The sequence below is a fragment of the Limulus polyphemus genome, unplaced genomic scaffold (assembly GCF_000517525.1).
Source record: "Limulus polyphemus unplaced genomic scaffold, Limulus_polyphemus-2.1.2 Scaffold315, whole genome shotgun sequence".
NCBI lineage: Eukaryota > Metazoa > Arthropoda > Merostomata > Xiphosura > Limulidae > Limulus > Limulus polyphemus.
Window position 1 is genome coordinate 577675 of NW_013665925.1, and position 18624 is coordinate 596298.

The following is an 18624-nucleotide window of genomic DNA, read 5'->3' on the forward strand; positions in this document are numbered from 1 at the left end:
TACCTATCGCCTTGTAGGACATACCAGCGGAATGCATGCCAATAATTTGCCATCTCTGCGCCTCTGATATCTGTCTTCTTGCCATTCTTACTTAAAATGATTTTGCATTCAGAAATTCGGGACTTAAATACAGATTTGATGCACGAGAAAATAGTGCATATTGGACGTGAAGAAGGGAGCAAGTTGCACGTGGGGAAAAAAACGCGCCTGATTTAAATGTCACACCTGAATGCTCACTGAAAAATATTTGGGGGTGCTTAACTTTTTTCCAGGTGTGTGTGTGTGTGTGTATATATATGTAGATATTCCATATCTTGTTGTTAACTCACCATATACTTTAAGAATGCTGCATTCCTTTTCTTTCAAGCTTTCTAATCTGAGATTTTTTTAAAATGACATTTTTTGTTGAATTGTCTCTGTGGAATGAACAGTAAGACATTATTTCATGAGAATACTTACATATTTGTAATTTAATTTTTGAAGCAAGGTAGTTCTGTTATTTTTTTTGTCTATTCATTATTTTGAATATTGGGAAAGCAACTAATTTTATGAGTTGGGGTCATTATATGGTTTTTTATAGACTATCCACTGACTTTAACTTAAGGGTTAGTTTTACTGGCTTAAAGATATCAATATTCAGTATTATGTTCTTCTCCAGAAACTTATTTAGGAGTACAAATATTATAGGAAAAAAAACGAATTTTTTTTATTGTGTCTTTCTATTCAGTTCATGATTGTAAATTTTGTTTTGTTTAGCCATTAAGTCTAATATTCAGCAAAAAATATATATTAAATTCCTATAGTCCAAGCGTGCTATAATTATACACATTTAATTAAGCTTGCAGCTAAAGTATAATTGTTGACAGAGAGTGGTTTGCTATAATATTTCAAGGCCAATTTAATGATAAAAGAGAAGTGCATCTGTTTAGATGTATTAAAAGTTAGTTCAAATGAAATAATATGTTTGTTTTCTATTAATAGTTGTAACTTTATACCCTACACTCGGAGAGGATGGAATTATTCATGGAGTTAATGAAACGGAAGCCACACACATCATTACTTCTCAAGACTTACTGCACAGACTAAAGGTACGAATGTAGTAATTATTTCTTTGAGAAATTTTGTTATTACTGGTATCCTCTATGTAATGATTAACTTGAAGTTAGCATATTATAATACAGCAGTAATATAAATCTGAGAAAAGTAAAATATCTCAAGTAATGATAAGTAAATTGCAAATAGTTTAGTAGTTTACATAATACATAAATTGAGTATCATTGAATTTTCAAAGTAATGTACACCAGTTAGGTTAATGTTGATGTCTTATCTGTTCTTGCATATAAGATGTTTGATTAAATAGACTTTTGTAATTAACGGGTGTATTTGGTCTTTAGTGTAATCTTTATTACCTTCTGTGCTGAAAATACTGCCAAAGCTGGAAAGGGATATAGTTATAGTAAAAATATTCTCATTGCAAGAACAGTTTTTACATTAGTGATATATATAAGAAGATCTAAGAGAAAAGATTTTAGACCAACTGACTGTATAACAAACTGTGGAAAAAGTGCAGTCATTCATCATTAAACACATCATCCTTTAAAGTGAACAAGAGGGAATCCTCAATAGCTGCTACACTTGAAGTTCTTTTAGGCAGGATTAGAGTAAATTAACATATGAGCCCTTTTTTTTCTCCCCTCTTCCCTCATGACCTTCATCATGTCATCTTGTATTACTGTCATGTTTGGCGGTGATTGTTCAAGAAATGTGGAAACGTATAAGGAACAGATACACACATTGACATTTATATATGTCATCTATCACTGTGTCAAGTTGTACTGATTTCATAGTTTTCCTAAATTGGATATGAAATTAAATGGGAGTTCACCCTCCTCATGACCTCATGTCATCCTGTGTCACTGTGTCAAGTTTGGTGCTGACTAATCAAGAAATGTGGAAATGTATAAGAAACAGTTACAAAGTTTTCATTGACACTAGGAATGTGATGTCACAGAGATGAAACCTGAGTACACTTTATAGGCCTACTATTATAGGGGCTGAAAGGTGTGAACAAACAGACACAAACTTAACCCATTAACTGCGGATGATGGATATTTCGTTCATTGAAGTTCTATGGCTCAGCTGCAAATGACGGAAATATCTGTCAGTCGCACATATATAACTGTAACTCTGTGAGAATGACAATAATTACTGTTACTATTGTGATTGATGGCAACTCAGTTTTATCTGTGAGTCAGAAAATGGCAACTGAGCTGCTCCTGCAGCAGTTAATGGGTTAACTTTATATATTAGATATTTTTGTGCACCACCAATACCAAGTGTGGGGTATATGTATACTAGATTAGATTTTATTACTTATTAGGATCTCTACCAGTATACCATCAAATTGAATTCTTTTAGGCAGGATTAAAGTAAATTAATCTATGAGACCTTGGGCGTGGTCAGATACATCAATCAAAAGGGTTTATCCTCCTGAGCCCAAAATTGTAATTAGATGTCAAATCGGTCAACAGATGATGGAGCTATGAGCTAAAAGTTTGTATTTGAAAAAACCCCAAAAACTCGGAGCCGTTCTATGAGCCGCTGTGTCTTGGCAAAAAATAATCCGTATTATAATATGAAAACAATTACTGAATCAAGTTGATAATCAATAAATTAATTAAAATCTTCAGCTAAAGTAAGTCAAACATTAGTTGAAGCTATGTTGATTCAATGGGAACATCTACTATGTAAGAAAAATGGGTCTTTGATTAGATGAAGTAATAATTCTTCAATAGAAATTTTTTTAATATAATCAGATTGCAAAGAAACAACAGTTTTTTGAAACTTGGTAAATAAATTTTAAAGAGTAAAAAATCTATTTCTGATTGCATGATACATGCCAAGTAAATTATTCTGAGCTGTCAGTAATTTTTGTTTTAGAGACAATAATTTTATTTTTTTAGTTGCTGTCATGAATTAGCACAGAGTCTGCTATTTGGTTCAGTAGAGTATTTAGTCATTGGTATAGGAGGCTGAATTAAATCAATCATTGTAGGTAAGGTTTTTGACTACTAAAAATCCTTAATAGTCAGAAGGCTGGTTCATTACGTTATGAGTATTCAAGTATGAATAAATAACTGACCATAAATGTGCTCAACAAGCACTATTGAAAATGAAACAAATCACAGTAAAGTCCAAATACAGGTGGCAAAAGACACTGAGATATGAAAATTTGGTCTGAATTTGTTAGTTATCATAAAGCATTCAAAGATTCGTTGGGAGAATGTAAATTAAAGGGCAGTATGGTCACAGTAACTGAAAGAGGAGAAAAGTTGATTGACTCATCAACTGGATGCCAACATTGTTTAGGACTGAGTTGACTTTATTTAGATATACTTTATGATTGCCTGTGAGCATGTTAGTTCTCAGCTGTGATTAGATGAAAATATAATGAGACATTCCAAGTTGTAAAACAAATAAAGTAAATAAAACAGTTGAAGGTTTTAGGGATTGTGTCATTTTCAGCATATCTGGTTAGATGGTACTATAACTTTGGTTGTTTTCACTAAAGTAAAACTGAAGGATTTTACAATAATTAAAATTACAGATAAAAAAAAAAAAAAAATAGTATTTCTTCGTGATGATCCTCTGGTGGGACAGCAGTAAGTCTACGGATTAACAACCTTAAAATTATGGGTTTGATTCCCTTTGGTGGACACAACAGATAGCCTGATGTGGTTTCACTATAAAATAAAACACACATTTCTACAGGTTGTGTCATGATTTTCTTATTCATCATAGAGCTTTGTTAACATTAAAAGTGGGCACTGTACTGCAACTTTTTCCTGAAAGCTTTGATGGTTATAAACTGTTTAAGCTCAATTATTCCAATATTATTACCAAAATGCAGTATCTGTGTATTTTTCCTCATTCACAGAATGTTGTTGACGAAATGCCATCAGTTAATCATATTATCTACATGGAAGCACTTGAGGATCCAGATCTGAATGGCTTTCCAAGTTCAGTAGATATGCGACCTTTCTCGGAGATTGAAGAGCTTGGCCATAAAGCTGATCCAGGTAAAGTAAATTTTATAAATAATTTGATGTTAGTGTTACATTTACGTGCCTTGTTCATTAAAGAATGGATGTAATTGTTCCTGAAGGTAAGTTAGTCTATACTTCTTATTGTATTTCTAAGCTCCCAAGCTTGATATGTATTACTTCTTTTGCAAAATTGATGTTGTTTGTTCTTAGGCTTTTTACCCATTCATGTGATTTGCCTGAACTGCAAGATTTTTTTTATTGCTTTGAGAATGTCATTGTATTACCATTGAAACTTGAATTTGAAAGATGTACCCAACACATATATCCACAATGTTTACAATAACTACACAACTGAATATTCACACACTTCTTTAATTTACTTCTAGTAAATATAAGCCTAAAGCTATAATGCTGCAAAAAAAATCACTTGGCTTATTAGGTTTGAATTAAATTTTATATTTCAATTATGGATTAATGTTTTATGTAATTATTCTTGATTGTCTATTTTTGTTTCAATAATCTCTCAAACAGAGCTAGATTTCTTTAAAATACTGGCAGTAAAGCTTGATAAATAAGACAAAAAGAATGTCCTAAATTTCAGATGAACAATGAATACAATTGCCTGTTACAAAAAAGCAGAGAATATGTTTTTGTAAGCATTGAAAGAGTGAGGAATTAAGTTGGCTATTTTGTAAAACACAGAATGACTTTTAATTTCAAATAGTTTGATATTATTTTTACTTTTCTCTGTCCATCTAAACCTCTCACCATGGGAGAAGTATTTAAGTTAGTTTTTAACTAATAAAATATTGTAGCCCTTTTTACTGGTTCACTTTTTTAAAATTTAATATTAAAGATTTTTCACATCTAAAACTTGCATCTTTGAAAAGTTTCATTATATATGAGTTAAGCCATTTCAACTCCAAATATACTGCTTTGATCCTATTAGATAAAGAAAAAGAAAAATTGTGACTATTTCAGAACTAACAGGAGAAGTTCCTGGCCCAGATGACATTGCCATTATCATGTACACAAGTGGTTCTACTGGAGTTCCTAAAGGTAAATAAGTTTCAATAATATTTTGCTGCTGTTTTTCATCAAATAAGTAAATTATATTTTAACATTTATATATTTTTTACAAAGTGACAAATTACTTAAAATATCCTTTTTTTTTTTTAATTGGACATTCTCTCACTAGTTTCAATAAGGTTAATGAAAATAGATACAGGACAAGAAATTCAACTAAGTGAAGCATTACATCAAGCTTCACCAAATCTTTGATGATAAACAATTATTAAATTAATGCACAAAAGCTTTAAAAAATATAGAAATAATTGCAGTAACAGAAGACATAATATCAAGGTACAAGTTACATAGTGGAGAAATATACCGTGTATCCTGGTTTTTGGACTATACATATATATTTTAATTTAGAATCATAAATAGTTTATGAGCACTGATAGAGAACTTGCCATCTTAATGAAAATGGTCTAGCCCAGTTATTCCCAGCCACTGGTCCACAGGAAGATTTCTGCCAATCCATAAATCAGAAAAAAAAAAGATGTATGTTTAAAATAGAGCTAGTGAAGAATATTGTTTTGCTTTGTACTTTAAAAAGTTAATGTTTTACGGAGTGGTCCATGAAATTTTGGATCACAACTAACTGGCCCTTAATTAGAAAAAGGTTGGGAACCACTGTTCTGGGTCACAGGGTCTAAACCTTCACTCAAGCAAGCATATGTTTGAGTATGTTCAGTTTAAGATCAACTCCCAGATCTATTTGTTCATATCTATAAATTAAAAACCTAACTTTTTTCTAAACAAATTTTATGTACAATCATGGAATGTTTAGTTGGCATACTGGCACCTATTCAGAAATAAAATCATACACACGTGCCTTGATCAGTTTTACTTAATAACATAACCTGCGAAATGCCATTACTGAACGTGCTCATCCTTTTAGCCATTGGGACGTGATAATGTGATGGTCAATTCCACTGTTTGTTGGTAAAGAGTAAAAAGTTGGCAACATTTGGTGCAGATAGCCCTTGAGTAGCTTTGTGCAAAATTCAACAAACATAACACAAGTTAATTTTTAAAATATGAGATGTTTGTTCTGTAAGAGTAAATTCTTATCCTCAATTTTGAGAGTGTAGAATCATCAAAATGGTGCATAACATTTTAGGGGTAATGTTTGTGATATTGTATCTCGTGCTTACACACACGTGTTAGTATACTAAACTGTCACTCTCAGATAGCTAAGGCATTTTAAACATTAAGACTTGTCTCATAAACAGCTGATATTAATAGAATTTCAAGAATTAAAGACCTTATCATCATTGTTGATTATAAGTCTTCTAAATAATGCAATATTTATGTTTATAGCCAAAGATAAGTTTGTCATTTTAGTATTATTTGCAATAAAATGTTATCAAACAGTTGTTAGTTATCTAACACTTTTAATCTAATGCAAAAGCTATTAGTTACCTTGAAAAGTATGGATGATGTGTTTTAGATTATTGTGGTATAAATACTAGATGCAATTTTTGTAGTGTTTAATTTTTGAATCTTGTGAAATTATTGCTGCCTGAGTAAAAACAAAACATTGTATGTACCAAGTCAAAGTAATGGGTAATATGATCATTTAAGTAACTTATATATATATATATATATATATATATGATAAGTATAATTAAATTAATGATTACATAGAGATGATTGAATTATATAATAGGTTTGACAATGCCATTTAATTGAACTGTTATTTTATTAGGTGTGATGATCACCCACAGTAATGTTGTTGCCACTGCAAATGGTTTTGCAACTGTGACATCTGAATTATCGTAAGAAGGATTTCTTGTTTTTTGCATTTGGATTATGTTCATGTTCAGATTAAATGTACTAAATGTAAACTTCTTAAAGAAAGTTGCTTAATTTTGTAAGATTGCGTGCTGTTATACATGTTATACCAAATTTGTGTGATATTTTAGTAAAATAAAATAACTAATTTCAACAATGTACTTACATTGCCGAACAAACTAATTTGTATGAATAGGGTGTACAAATATTGCTAAGTCTGGCAAGTGAATATTTCAAAAAACTAATCCATATTAGTGCCTCAGATGGGGTTATCTTCCCATAATTTTTGGATTATTGGGTTTATTGTTTTGTGATTCATCACATTTTTTGTCATTTTGTGTGATTTTATAGTATCATGAAAGCCTTATTGCAACTATTAAAAATGCTGAGCATAACCGTGCTTCGTATTTCCTAAAATTTGATACTTTCCTTTAGGTATGTGCACAAATGTTGCATTGTATTAAAGGTCATGTCTGAATTATGGTGGTCGTGAAATGTTTCTTTAAGTTGATTATTTTTTCATGTATTTTTTAATTCTGATATTTTTTTTCAAATGTTTTGGAAGTTTTTGTTCTCTCCAGAGTGAATGAAGGATATACAAACATTCTACATTGATCAGACAGTTTTAAGAAAGCAGCCTGCCGTATAAATTGTCTGCACGCGTACAGATGTAATACACCATCTGCTGTTAAAATGAACAATAGCTAACAAAGTATATGACATCATTCTCAGTTTTGCTGTATGTGTTTAATATATGTATTCATCACATCAACAAAAGTTGTTCATCATCTGACAACATAATAATTCAATTTTAACACTGTAATTATATGTTATAAACAGATAAAGGGAGAAAAATTTGCAGTTATTTTTCCCATTGTTGTATACTTAAACGTCCTAGCATCAGTGGTGTTTCATACTTGAAAGGAGTGTAAGAAACTAGTTATATGTAGGGCAGAAATATGTGTTAAAATATATTTTTACTTTAGTCACCCTCTGCATAAAGGTCAGGTTGCTCAAATACTTAAAAACATCGAATTTTTCTAATTTTTAAATCAGTCCTGATAACCAATAGGCTCCTAAAAATTTTAAGTTAAAGCACTTGTGAAGTATGTTATGCATGGTAATTAACAGCTTTGTATCATATTAATTGCTTTATAATGCATAATGCAAGTAATCATGTATCAATAGGTTTTTCCATTGAATCACTTGTTTGTATTCACAAGTTTGAATGGTGTATTTTATTATTGACAAATATAAATACATTTATGCTAATAATCAAACATTTATATACTTCTAAAAATATTCAATCTAATATGGCACTGTTTTCCAAACTTTAAATAGTGGCACCCCCTAACTCAGTAAAGTTTCTGTTGTGTCCCCCACTCCCACCCCATTCACATTAAAATGATTTTCACAAATGATAACAGCAAAATCCACATTTTCTTTACCTGTTTTTAATAAATCTTTTGAATGAAAAATTTCCTGCATGGAATGAGTAAATACAAGAACAAAGAGTTTTGAGAGCAAACTGATAGTTTTGTTAGGTTATTGTCATCTCCAACTCTTTTGTTTCTTCTGTCACTGTTTTTGGGCTCTCCCACCAAAAGGCTGTGCTCCCCCCTAGCCCCCAGGGGGTATACCCCAAAGTTATGTATGTGATTGAAACAATAAATACATTCTGGTGCTATCTATTGAATGGCACCTCAAACAAAAATCCATAAAGAGATTTCACACTTTGGGTATTCAGGATTCAGACACTTAGAAAAATAAATATCGTATGTGCAACAACCATTTCTTTATCACAGAACACAACTTTAAATAAAAGTATTCACCTTACAACAAGAACACAATTTTCACTAGGACTGAGGGTTTGATTATATCTTTATTGAAGTAATTTGCAAATGTAGTACTAAAAAATTGAAGTTCTTGAAAAAAATTATTTTTTCAAATAAGGATACCACTTTTAATATATATAAAAATATTACAGTTTATATCAGCGCAGTCTGAACACTTTTCCTGTACAGTACTTCCCAGGAAAATCCTTTTTCAGAAAATGTTCACTTTTTCTAAATTTTTTTTCATTGCGATATGAATACTATGGTTAGTAATTGCTAGCACACACAGCTGCCCCTAGTAGATGTTTCTGTTAGTATGGAATAATTCTTGATGTCCTACTTTGTGTATATACCTATAAAGATTTCTATGCTATTATGACTCTCAAACTTTTAAAACATTTATCATTAAATGAAACCAGTTATTTGAACTAGTATGTACTAATGTGCAAACAATACACAAATATGAGATTATTTTAATCCATAAGTGTGTTCTCATATTGAAAAAAAAAAGACTTTCATAATTTTAAGTTGAAGCGTGTAGTTAAATTAGTTGATTGGAAAGTGCTATCAGACCAACTTGATTATTGTAATTATAATTCAAAAACTCCTGAATGTGCTATAAAGTGTGTAGTTAAATTAGTTGATTGATAAATGCTATCAGACCAATTTGATTATTATAATTATAATTCAAAAACTCCTGAATGTGCTATAAAGTGTGCAGGTGGATTGGTAAGTGCTATCAGACCAACATTATTATTGTAATTATTAGCTGTAAACTCCCGAATATGTTGTGAAGTGTGTAATTATATAGATGGATTGGTGTGTGTGCTACAAAATAATCCTTGAGATTATGTGGTTCAAATTTCACAACATATGAAGAAATATAGAGTGGGCTGTCTTAGTGATACAGGGTGATTAGATTGTTTGTGAATTGTAATGGTTAACACCAATTATTTTTCCTCTTTTATATTGTAGAATTTTGTAATTCTTTTACAGAAACAATGAACTCTTTATGGCATACCTCCCATTAGCACATGTATTTGAGCTAGCTGCCGGTAAGATATTTCTTAAATACTTCAGTTTTGATTACTTCTTAATGGACTGATTTATTTTAAAAAAGGATGTACCAGTTTTAAGGTAAAGACATGTCTTTTGGAACTTGGAACTGAAAATCTTTAGCCATTGGTGGTTAACTTGTAATAAATGAGGTTGGATAGGATGTAAGTTAAGTAAGAACAGCAGCTTGTATTATTTTGTTAAAGTTTCAGTGTTGTAGCTGTTACCAAACATCATAGAATATTTGTTTGTTTCTGTTTTTTCAACATTTTATTATTTTTATGTATGTATTAAAGTATATACTATAACTACAGATGTTTCTATATCCATCATTAATGAACATCTTTTAATAGCAGTGATCTTGATTTGCTGTCTTAAGTTAGGTTCATCTGTCTGAAATATGTCTTAGTTTACTTTTATAATAATGTAAGTTTTACAAACTTAAATCATACTTTTGAACACCATAAAAAATGCAGTAAGAAATATATATTGTATTCACATATCAATGGTAGTTAATGTCGGTGAGCAAGCTTACTATAACATTTTTAAGTTTCAAGCTTATTGTTTCTATTTAAACATTTTTTTACCAGTTTCTAGTATGTATATGACATTTCAAACACGTCCCCTTTTTTTTATGTAATTGCTGGAATATAACATTTCTATATAACATCATTATTCAAGAATGAATGTCTTAATATGTTTTTTATTTATTTCTTTGTGTGTTATTTTTATAGAAAAACATCTAAAAATTTGTTTTTCAATTACAAACTAAAATATTTGGTGAACTTTTTTCTTTCTTTTTTTGCATCTAACGGTTGAAAAATTCATTGTACGTGTTGAAAACAGAATAATAACTTTAGGGTTAATATAATTAATCCCATACTTTATGCAAATTACCACAGAAATTCTTTAGTACATTCTGAATGCAGTTTATATTTTTTATATGCTTTTTGCATTAGTTTGAAAACAAAATATCAGTCTAGCTCACAAAAAATTATATTAAAAATGTTTTATTTTGGTGTCAAATTTATAGGTCTTAAAATTTAGTTGTATGTGTCACTTTGAGCTTAGTTTCGGCTTTGGCATGTTTGTGGCAACAAAACTTAAGAAGAATTTTAGGCTTTCAGGCTTTTTTAATTGAATTAAGAAAAATCAGTAATTCCAAAATATGCAAGACATTTAACCCCTAAACTGTTCATCGAATGTTTCTACTGACCACCGTGTGTGTAAAAATTCAATGTTAAAATTGTTTTAATATATCTTACAGAAATGTAAATATAAGTGATAAATAATATAAATGTGCAACTCGTTGTAATCATGCTGGCGTGCTTGTAAAGTCGCATGCGGGAAGCCCAGAACTACATCTCAGCACCTAGAGCGTGAAGGTTATGTATCGTAGCAGGGTGTGTGATGCTTGTTTACACTTTTATAATGCTCTAGGATACAGTGGAATACTAACATTTACACTATACTTAGTTTGTTTGTTTTTTTTCACTTTATGAGCATTTATTTCCATGAAAACACTGCCCCAAATCCATACACACATTGATGGAATAAGTTTTACTTATTAACTTGTATCTTTATATACAAGTTACAGTTTATTATACACTATTTATGCTTTCATCACTTCAGTTTGCAATGTTTTCAGTATTTTTTTTGGGGGGAGGGGGGTATGATAATCCCTAAAGCATTCTCCAACACACAGTGGCACTTCACATTCCTTGCACTCGCAGAAGACAGTGTGCATGCAGCCCTGACACTGACATTGTGCATTTTTCCTGAATGCAGTAGCTGGCAACTGTACTACATAGTGATGACTGATCATATTCATATCACAGATCTTGTCTATCAAGTCTATGTGGGAGCTGGTACACCACCTTGTGAGTGAATTCATGTAGAAACATTTTTTTTAGTGTTTTCACTAGCTTAGGTACAAGTTATAAGCATTGAGAATGGAGACATCCATCAAATGAAAAGTTTCTTGTACAATTTGATGTACTTAGGTATACATTCCACTGATCCTATCATCATGTCTGACTGTCCACCAGTTGCATGTTCTGTGTATAAATCGATCACTGCATTTGGCTTCATAATTTTCTTGTTAGTGCTGAAGTGAACTTTGTCATTGTCTGCCATTTTTTCCTTCATGCAATGTCATCATCATATACAGATCTCTCTCCTCATAACCTTTTAATGCAGCATGTTATCTGTTTTCTGCAGTTGGCAATCTCCAGGCTGAATATGTGCAGAGACGTCTGGCATAAGTTTCTGCTTTGCTCACACTGTACCAAAAACACCGGTGTTAATTTTCAGAGAGATATTGTCAGAGAGAAGGTGACGTTTACCAATTGTCTAGGTACAAAATATGACCTTGCCCCAAAAACCTGTTCATCGTTGTCTTGACCACAGCACAAGATAATCCAAGCAGGTCTTTCTGTGAAATGTTTGTGGTATTAACTGTGTATAAAAATCATGACAAGAACCATCCCTGTTTCCCATTCACAAGGCATGAATAACTATAGGCCAAAATGATGTCATTTACTGAGAACGTATTGCTTGAAACTGACATAAATAAAACAAGATTCATCTATGACCAGATTCTGAAAAGTAGAAATTTCATTGCACTTGTTCTTGATGTATGTGAAACCTACCGTGTGTTACACAGTCAGTCACTAACATCAATGGTCTCATTGTCTGCCATGTGCAGAAAGCGAAAGAGAAGCAGAAATTTATCACATGCCATATATTTACTAAACAACTCCATATTAGAGCATTTCTTTTCCAATAATCTTGGATGTTCTGCTTTTTGGCCTGTGGCATAACCATAATCAAAGCCAAGAAGGTATAAGATTCACTTATAACAGTGTCTTTACACCTCTGATTCTAGAAAAAGTTGGTATGGCTTCATTGTCTTTACAGAACTGATAGTATTTGTTTCATTTATGATATGGTTCACAAGAGTTCCGTCAAAGAATAGCTGGAAGTAGTTCATCTCAGAATCCTCTTCAGTTATTTGTACATTGTTCTAGACACCAACAGGGTTATTGAACACATAATCATGTCACACAAAATCACTGCCCTCAAAGTGTTGTCTTGGCTGAAGAGTTGGCGGGTCATGTCTTTTGGGACAACATCAGAGGCCCCAGCATCCACATGAGCCATATTCTCCCCACTTTTACTTGATGATTTCACATCCATTAAATGCACAACACTTTCTTCTCCCTCCTTCTGAGCAATGAATTCTGGGTCAGAATCATCCAAAGAGCTTTTTTCATCACTATATTCATCTAACATCTTAGTAATTTTGGTCGGTGTTAGTGAGGGGGTGAGTTTACACTTCAAACCAGTGTGAGAAGTCAAAGGACTTGATTCTGCCATGGCTATTAGCTTAAAACTGAGGCTTGGAGCATACGAATGAACGAACACACGCACACCTTCCTGAGAGTGACACATTTTTTTTCAAAAAAGGGTGGGAAAGCATATATTGTCAATTAGCAGTTTGCGGTTAATTGTCAGTTGACAATAATAGCAGTTTATGGGTTAAATACAAAGCTACTATATCACAGAATGTTGGGTTTCTTGTTTATGCATTCTGTCAGTTGGGACAGAAATTGCATTACAATTTGAACACAGTTTCATGCACTTAAAATTAATTTTTGAAAAACAGTTATACGAATCTGTGATTTTTAATAAAATAAAAAATTTTTTAATGTCTACCTATCACAAATGGATATTTAACTGTGATAGATTATCTGGAATATTTCCTAACGTTGAATAAATACAAATTTCTTCAACAGAAGAAATATGCAAGCAACTTGTATTTTAAAAGTTTATAGTTTATTAATCAGGATTGACTTAGAAAATATAATACATTACTTTATTGTGAATAAATCAGGTCTATAAAACGGTAGTTAACAGAATGATTTTCAGTTGCTGTATTCATGACACCTTCATAAAAGTTGCAAAAGTTGACTGGACTTGCCATAGTTTATTTGTTTAGTGTCTTTAGCCATGCAGGCAGACAACAGAATAATAATGATAACATTATTATAAGATTATATGTTAAATTTGCAATGAAAATACTGAACTGTCTAAATGTTAAGAATGAAGGAAAGGTAAAAATTAAGCTTAATGGATTTTTCCAAGTCCTGCGGCTATTAGATACAGCTGTTGACTTTTGCTCAAACTAGAATAAATGCATTTAGTGGAAACAGAAAAATTAAATGCTTGACAATAAAAAGCATCACCCAGTTGATTAGTAGAAAGTTTACAGAAATACAACACTAAAACCTGGGGTTTAATTCCCTACAGTAGACAAAGTGCAGATAGCCCATTCTGTAGCTTTGCACAGAAAATGACAACAGTGGCAGTAATAAAGATTAATTGAATTTATTATTAGAAATCTGTGTTACTTTTATGGAATTGTGAGTACCAGGTATCAGAATTACACGTGTGATTACCATTATAAGTTGTTAATCCGTCTTGTATTTTACTGGATTCTTACTTTATCTTTTAAATAACTTTGTATGTTCCTCTATATTTCAGAGAATTTTTTCTTGGCAAAGGGTGTTCCAATAGGCTACTCTTCACCACATACAATGACAGATAAAGTAAGTTCCAGCATTCTATCATTGTAAAAAGTTAATCAGTGAATGTTACATTTTTGCTGTGTTCAGTAGAAGTGTGTCCTTAAGTTATTTCAATAATTGTTTTTTTGTGTAAATAAAAATGAGCTCATACACCCTTTTTTTTTTTTTTCCAAAGTGGGGGTGGTGATTTGAAAACGTTTATGGTTATCATATATATTGTTTCGGACAACTGGTCTGGAAGAATTATGTTAAAGTCTATGTTATATCTCACTTATGTTTCAATAATGTTAACAGGTAGATGTGTTATTTATCACTAATAATTGTAGTATGTTAATTTTCACATAGCATTATAATTACAATCATTTAATAAAATGTATGAAAAAAAAAACTAAACAATTTCCTGTTGTAAATCCCATTGAATCTGCAGTATTTTGAATTAAACCATATGTTTTTGACCTTTAATATATGTTTTTTTAATAATTTGGTGCTTAAATATTCATTTTAATATTAAAAAAATTTTCTGATTCTGTGTTTGATATATGAGTATTTGGAAATCATTGTGTAATCCACATTTTTTCATGGTCCCCACGGGTCAGGGAAACTGGGAAAAGTTGGGGGATTCTATATTTTGCATTCCTGGTCTAGGAAACATCAGAGAATTTCATTTTACAAACATAAATAGCAAATAGTTAGTGAATTCATTATGATTCTGTCATGCCTTTTAGGATATGAAGGATACAAAAATGAATTATAATTAATGCCAAAAATATTGCATACAGATTAATTGTGACACATTCAACATATCAGTATGTTTAATTTTATATGTAAATATTGTTTTGTCTTCATCATTATTTTTGTTTACCATTAATTGGCATGAAGGCAACTGTAATAGGTTACATAAACAATATCTAGGTTCCAGCATTAACAAAGTGTAAGGGTACTAAACAATGCTAAAAGCCCTTAATAAATTTCTATTTAAAACTGGTTCCATAAAGTAGACTATTTTGATATTATGAATGTTAGTATTCGATCATCAATAAATTAATGTTGCGTTTTGGAACACTTTCATTAACCACCCCCCAAAAAAATGTATGTCGCGTATAATAGTTAAAGAATTGCCTAAATGTCACGTTAGTGTAGCCTATATAATGTGTAAAGTTTAGTATACTCTAAACCCTTATAGTGATGGCACATAATGAGACACAATTTGGCATGTAATGCTGTTTGAATATAAGAAGGGAAACATCATCTCTGTAGCCACAAAGAATATCAAAGAAGTTTATGGAAATGTTTTGAAGGTTCGTAAGTTTCAGTGATGGTTCAGCAAATTTTGTTCAGGTGACTTTAGCCTTAAAAACTGTGATGGCAAGGGTTGACATGTTGTAATTGATATTGATGCTCTGAAGATGCTTGTTGAGTCTAACCCAAGGCAACACACTCGTGAAATGGCCCTGAAATTGCATGTCTCTCATGAAACAATACCTAAACATCTATGGAATATGGGAAAACTCCATAAAGAAGGTGTTTTGGGTGCCTCACAAACTCTCCAATGATCATTGTTTCCAATGTGTGAACATTGCTTCGTCTTTTCTGGCGCGTGAACCATTTTAGGACACAATTGTCATCAGTGGTGAAAAATGGATTCTCTATGTGAATATTAAATGCCAAAAACAATGGCTCAGTCCTAGACAAAAACCACTTCCGACCAAAAACCTGGATTCCATCCGCAGAAAGTGATGCTTTGCATTTGGTGGGACATCAAAGGAGTAATTCATTTCGAACTCTTCAGTCCACAAATAACTATCTATGCAAAGATTCAGTCAGCAACTGAAGCATTTAAATAAAGCCCTTCATCAGAAATGCCCTTCACTCGTCAGTCGCAAGAGTGTTCTTCTCCTCGACAATGCACGTCCAAATTGGCACGTTTAGTGCAACACAAGATTATGAAGTTGTGTTGGGAAGTTCTCCCCCACCCACCATATTCTCCAGATACAGCACCATCAGATTATCATCTTTTTCATTCACTGCAACTTCACTTCATTCATCTTAATGGGAAAAAGTGTGCAAATGTGGAAGGTGTTAAAGAGGACATCAACATTTTTTTTTGCTTTAAAGCCAGGTGATTTTTTTAATCAGGGCATTAACAACCTGATTGTAAGATGGAAAAGCATCATTGACAAGAATGATAATAAACATTAATAAATGTTTTATTTTAATATATAAGTTGTTTGGGTTTTTTCATCTAAAAAAAGTCACATTAATTTCTTGATGACCTAATACTTTGATATAATAACATTTCCAACAACAGTAGTCATAAAAGGAAAACATAATATCTTTGGTATATTATACTGCTGTGATATTTATGTAGGGAAGATTTGAAATATGTTTTTTCTGTTAAGTCTGGCACTGATTTAGTGATTTTTTTTTATTTCATATCTTTATGTATATTCACTCAATTAATTATTGAAAATAACTATATAAAATAACTTGTCAGTAAACATGTTTTAATTTTTTATAAAACAAAATATACATCACTTAGCATTGTCAATAGTACATGGCATTATGATGCATGGTACAGCTTGGGCAGGTGTCACTGATTGGCATATCTCCAAGAAAAAAGTAGAATATCACCAGTGACATTTAAGTAAAAAAACCTGTATAATACAAAATATGGATGACAATGTATAATATCAGTAATGTCGAGATAACAGCATGTTATGGAAAAAAAATTTAATGAAGTAAATGTTGAAAATTAATGTTTCATCGGCAGTAAGTAATAATATAGCAGGTTTAAGTTTCTGAGAATACAGCACTATTTGTTATCCATGAATATTTGTGTAAACAGTTGATCTTGTGCCACTGAATAATTGAATGCATCATATTTACGTAATACCCTGTAATTTAATGAATCTGATATCTGAGTAACATATTAGGAAAAGTTTACTGTTTGTCAAGCAATAAACACGATGCTATGGATAGAAAAGAATAAAAACTAAAGGTAAAGATGAGAGTGTGCAGCTCGACAGGATTGGATTAATAATTTTAGGTATTGTATTGGAACTGTGGGCCATGATATACTCTCGAGATGGAAATATTAATTAATTAATTTATAGTGGAGATTGTGTAGTGCTGATGTGGTTGAGAACAGGTGATGTGTTAGTGTTTGTCATTGTGTATAAATCCAAAGACCATACTAGAATTAAAACAAATGAGTAGTTTTAGTAACAGTTTTACGTAGTAGCAGTTTTTATTAAATTAGCATAATATTGCAGAATCACTGTCAGTGATGAACATATTTACATACAATTACATTTGTGTCTGTGCCAGTTACAGTACAGGCATGATTGTACATTGTAATGATGTAGGATTATAATACAACTATAAATGCTGTGGATGTTTTATCAGTGGGTCTGATTCCATATATGAAATATTCTATATGTATAATTAGGACTTACAACTTTTAATATTTTCAGATTTCAATACTATTGATATTGATGATCTTAATATGCACAGTTTCAAAGCATGTGCAAAACTAATACAATGTGCTTTGGATCAGTCAAAATGTAATAATCACAATTCTTGAGATCTTTAGTGTTATTTATACTGTACTAATGTTTTTCTGATTTCAAGAAATGGATAGACTGTCTTTGTTGTGTATGTTCTGATAAAGTATCATATTGGAACATTGTCTAGATGATATTTAAACAAACTGATTCTTAACATGCAGCTTGTCTTGTCTTTATTAAATAATACATTAATAACGTTCTGCAGTTTCACATATTATAGTTCATATACATTACAAGCATACATCAAATGTTCAGAGAAAATGAAATATATGTTAGTCAAGAAATCCCATTTTGCCAAAGGTATGGGAACCATATTTACAGGTTTTCTTATGTAATTTTGTGTTCTAGATGTGTATATAACTTCAGCTTGTGTAATACTATGGTATTGTATGTTCTTTCTCTACTTTTATTGTAAAAGTTTCTTTTTTTTAGTCTACAGCAATTAAATCTGGATGTAAAGGAGATGCATCACTTCTTAAACCGACCATTATATTGGCTGTTCCTGTGAGTAAAATATTGACATTTGGTTGTGTCTGAGTGAATTTATCATTTTATTTAAATAATTTATTTTGTGAATTTATAGATAAAAACATTAAATAATGATTATTTCTTATTACCATCTGGTGAATCACAGATTTTTTGATTTTTTTTACACTTATCCCAGTTTTAACAG

General features: G+C 31.3%; 1 protein-coding gene across 1 annotated transcript in view; it reads left to right on the forward strand.

Annotated features, from left to right (window-relative positions):
* Window positions 1-18624, forward strand: part of LOC106457308 (long-chain-fatty-acid--CoA ligase 3-like) — a 29613-nt gene that overhangs the window by 7362 nt on the left and 3627 nt on the right. The window contains exons 4-10 of the mRNA XM_022383181.1: window positions 982-1088; window positions 3938-4079; window positions 5028-5105; window positions 6820-6889; window positions 9737-9795; window positions 14342-14406; window positions 18384-18482. Of these exons, the coding sequence (XP_022238889.1) occupies window positions 982-1088; window positions 3938-4079; window positions 5028-5105; window positions 6820-6889; window positions 9737-9795; window positions 14342-14406; window positions 18384-18482 (620 nt within the window). The remainder of the gene's footprint in view (window positions 1-981; window positions 1089-3937; window positions 4080-5027; window positions 5106-6819; window positions 6890-9736; window positions 9796-14341; window positions 14407-18383; window positions 18483-18624) is intronic.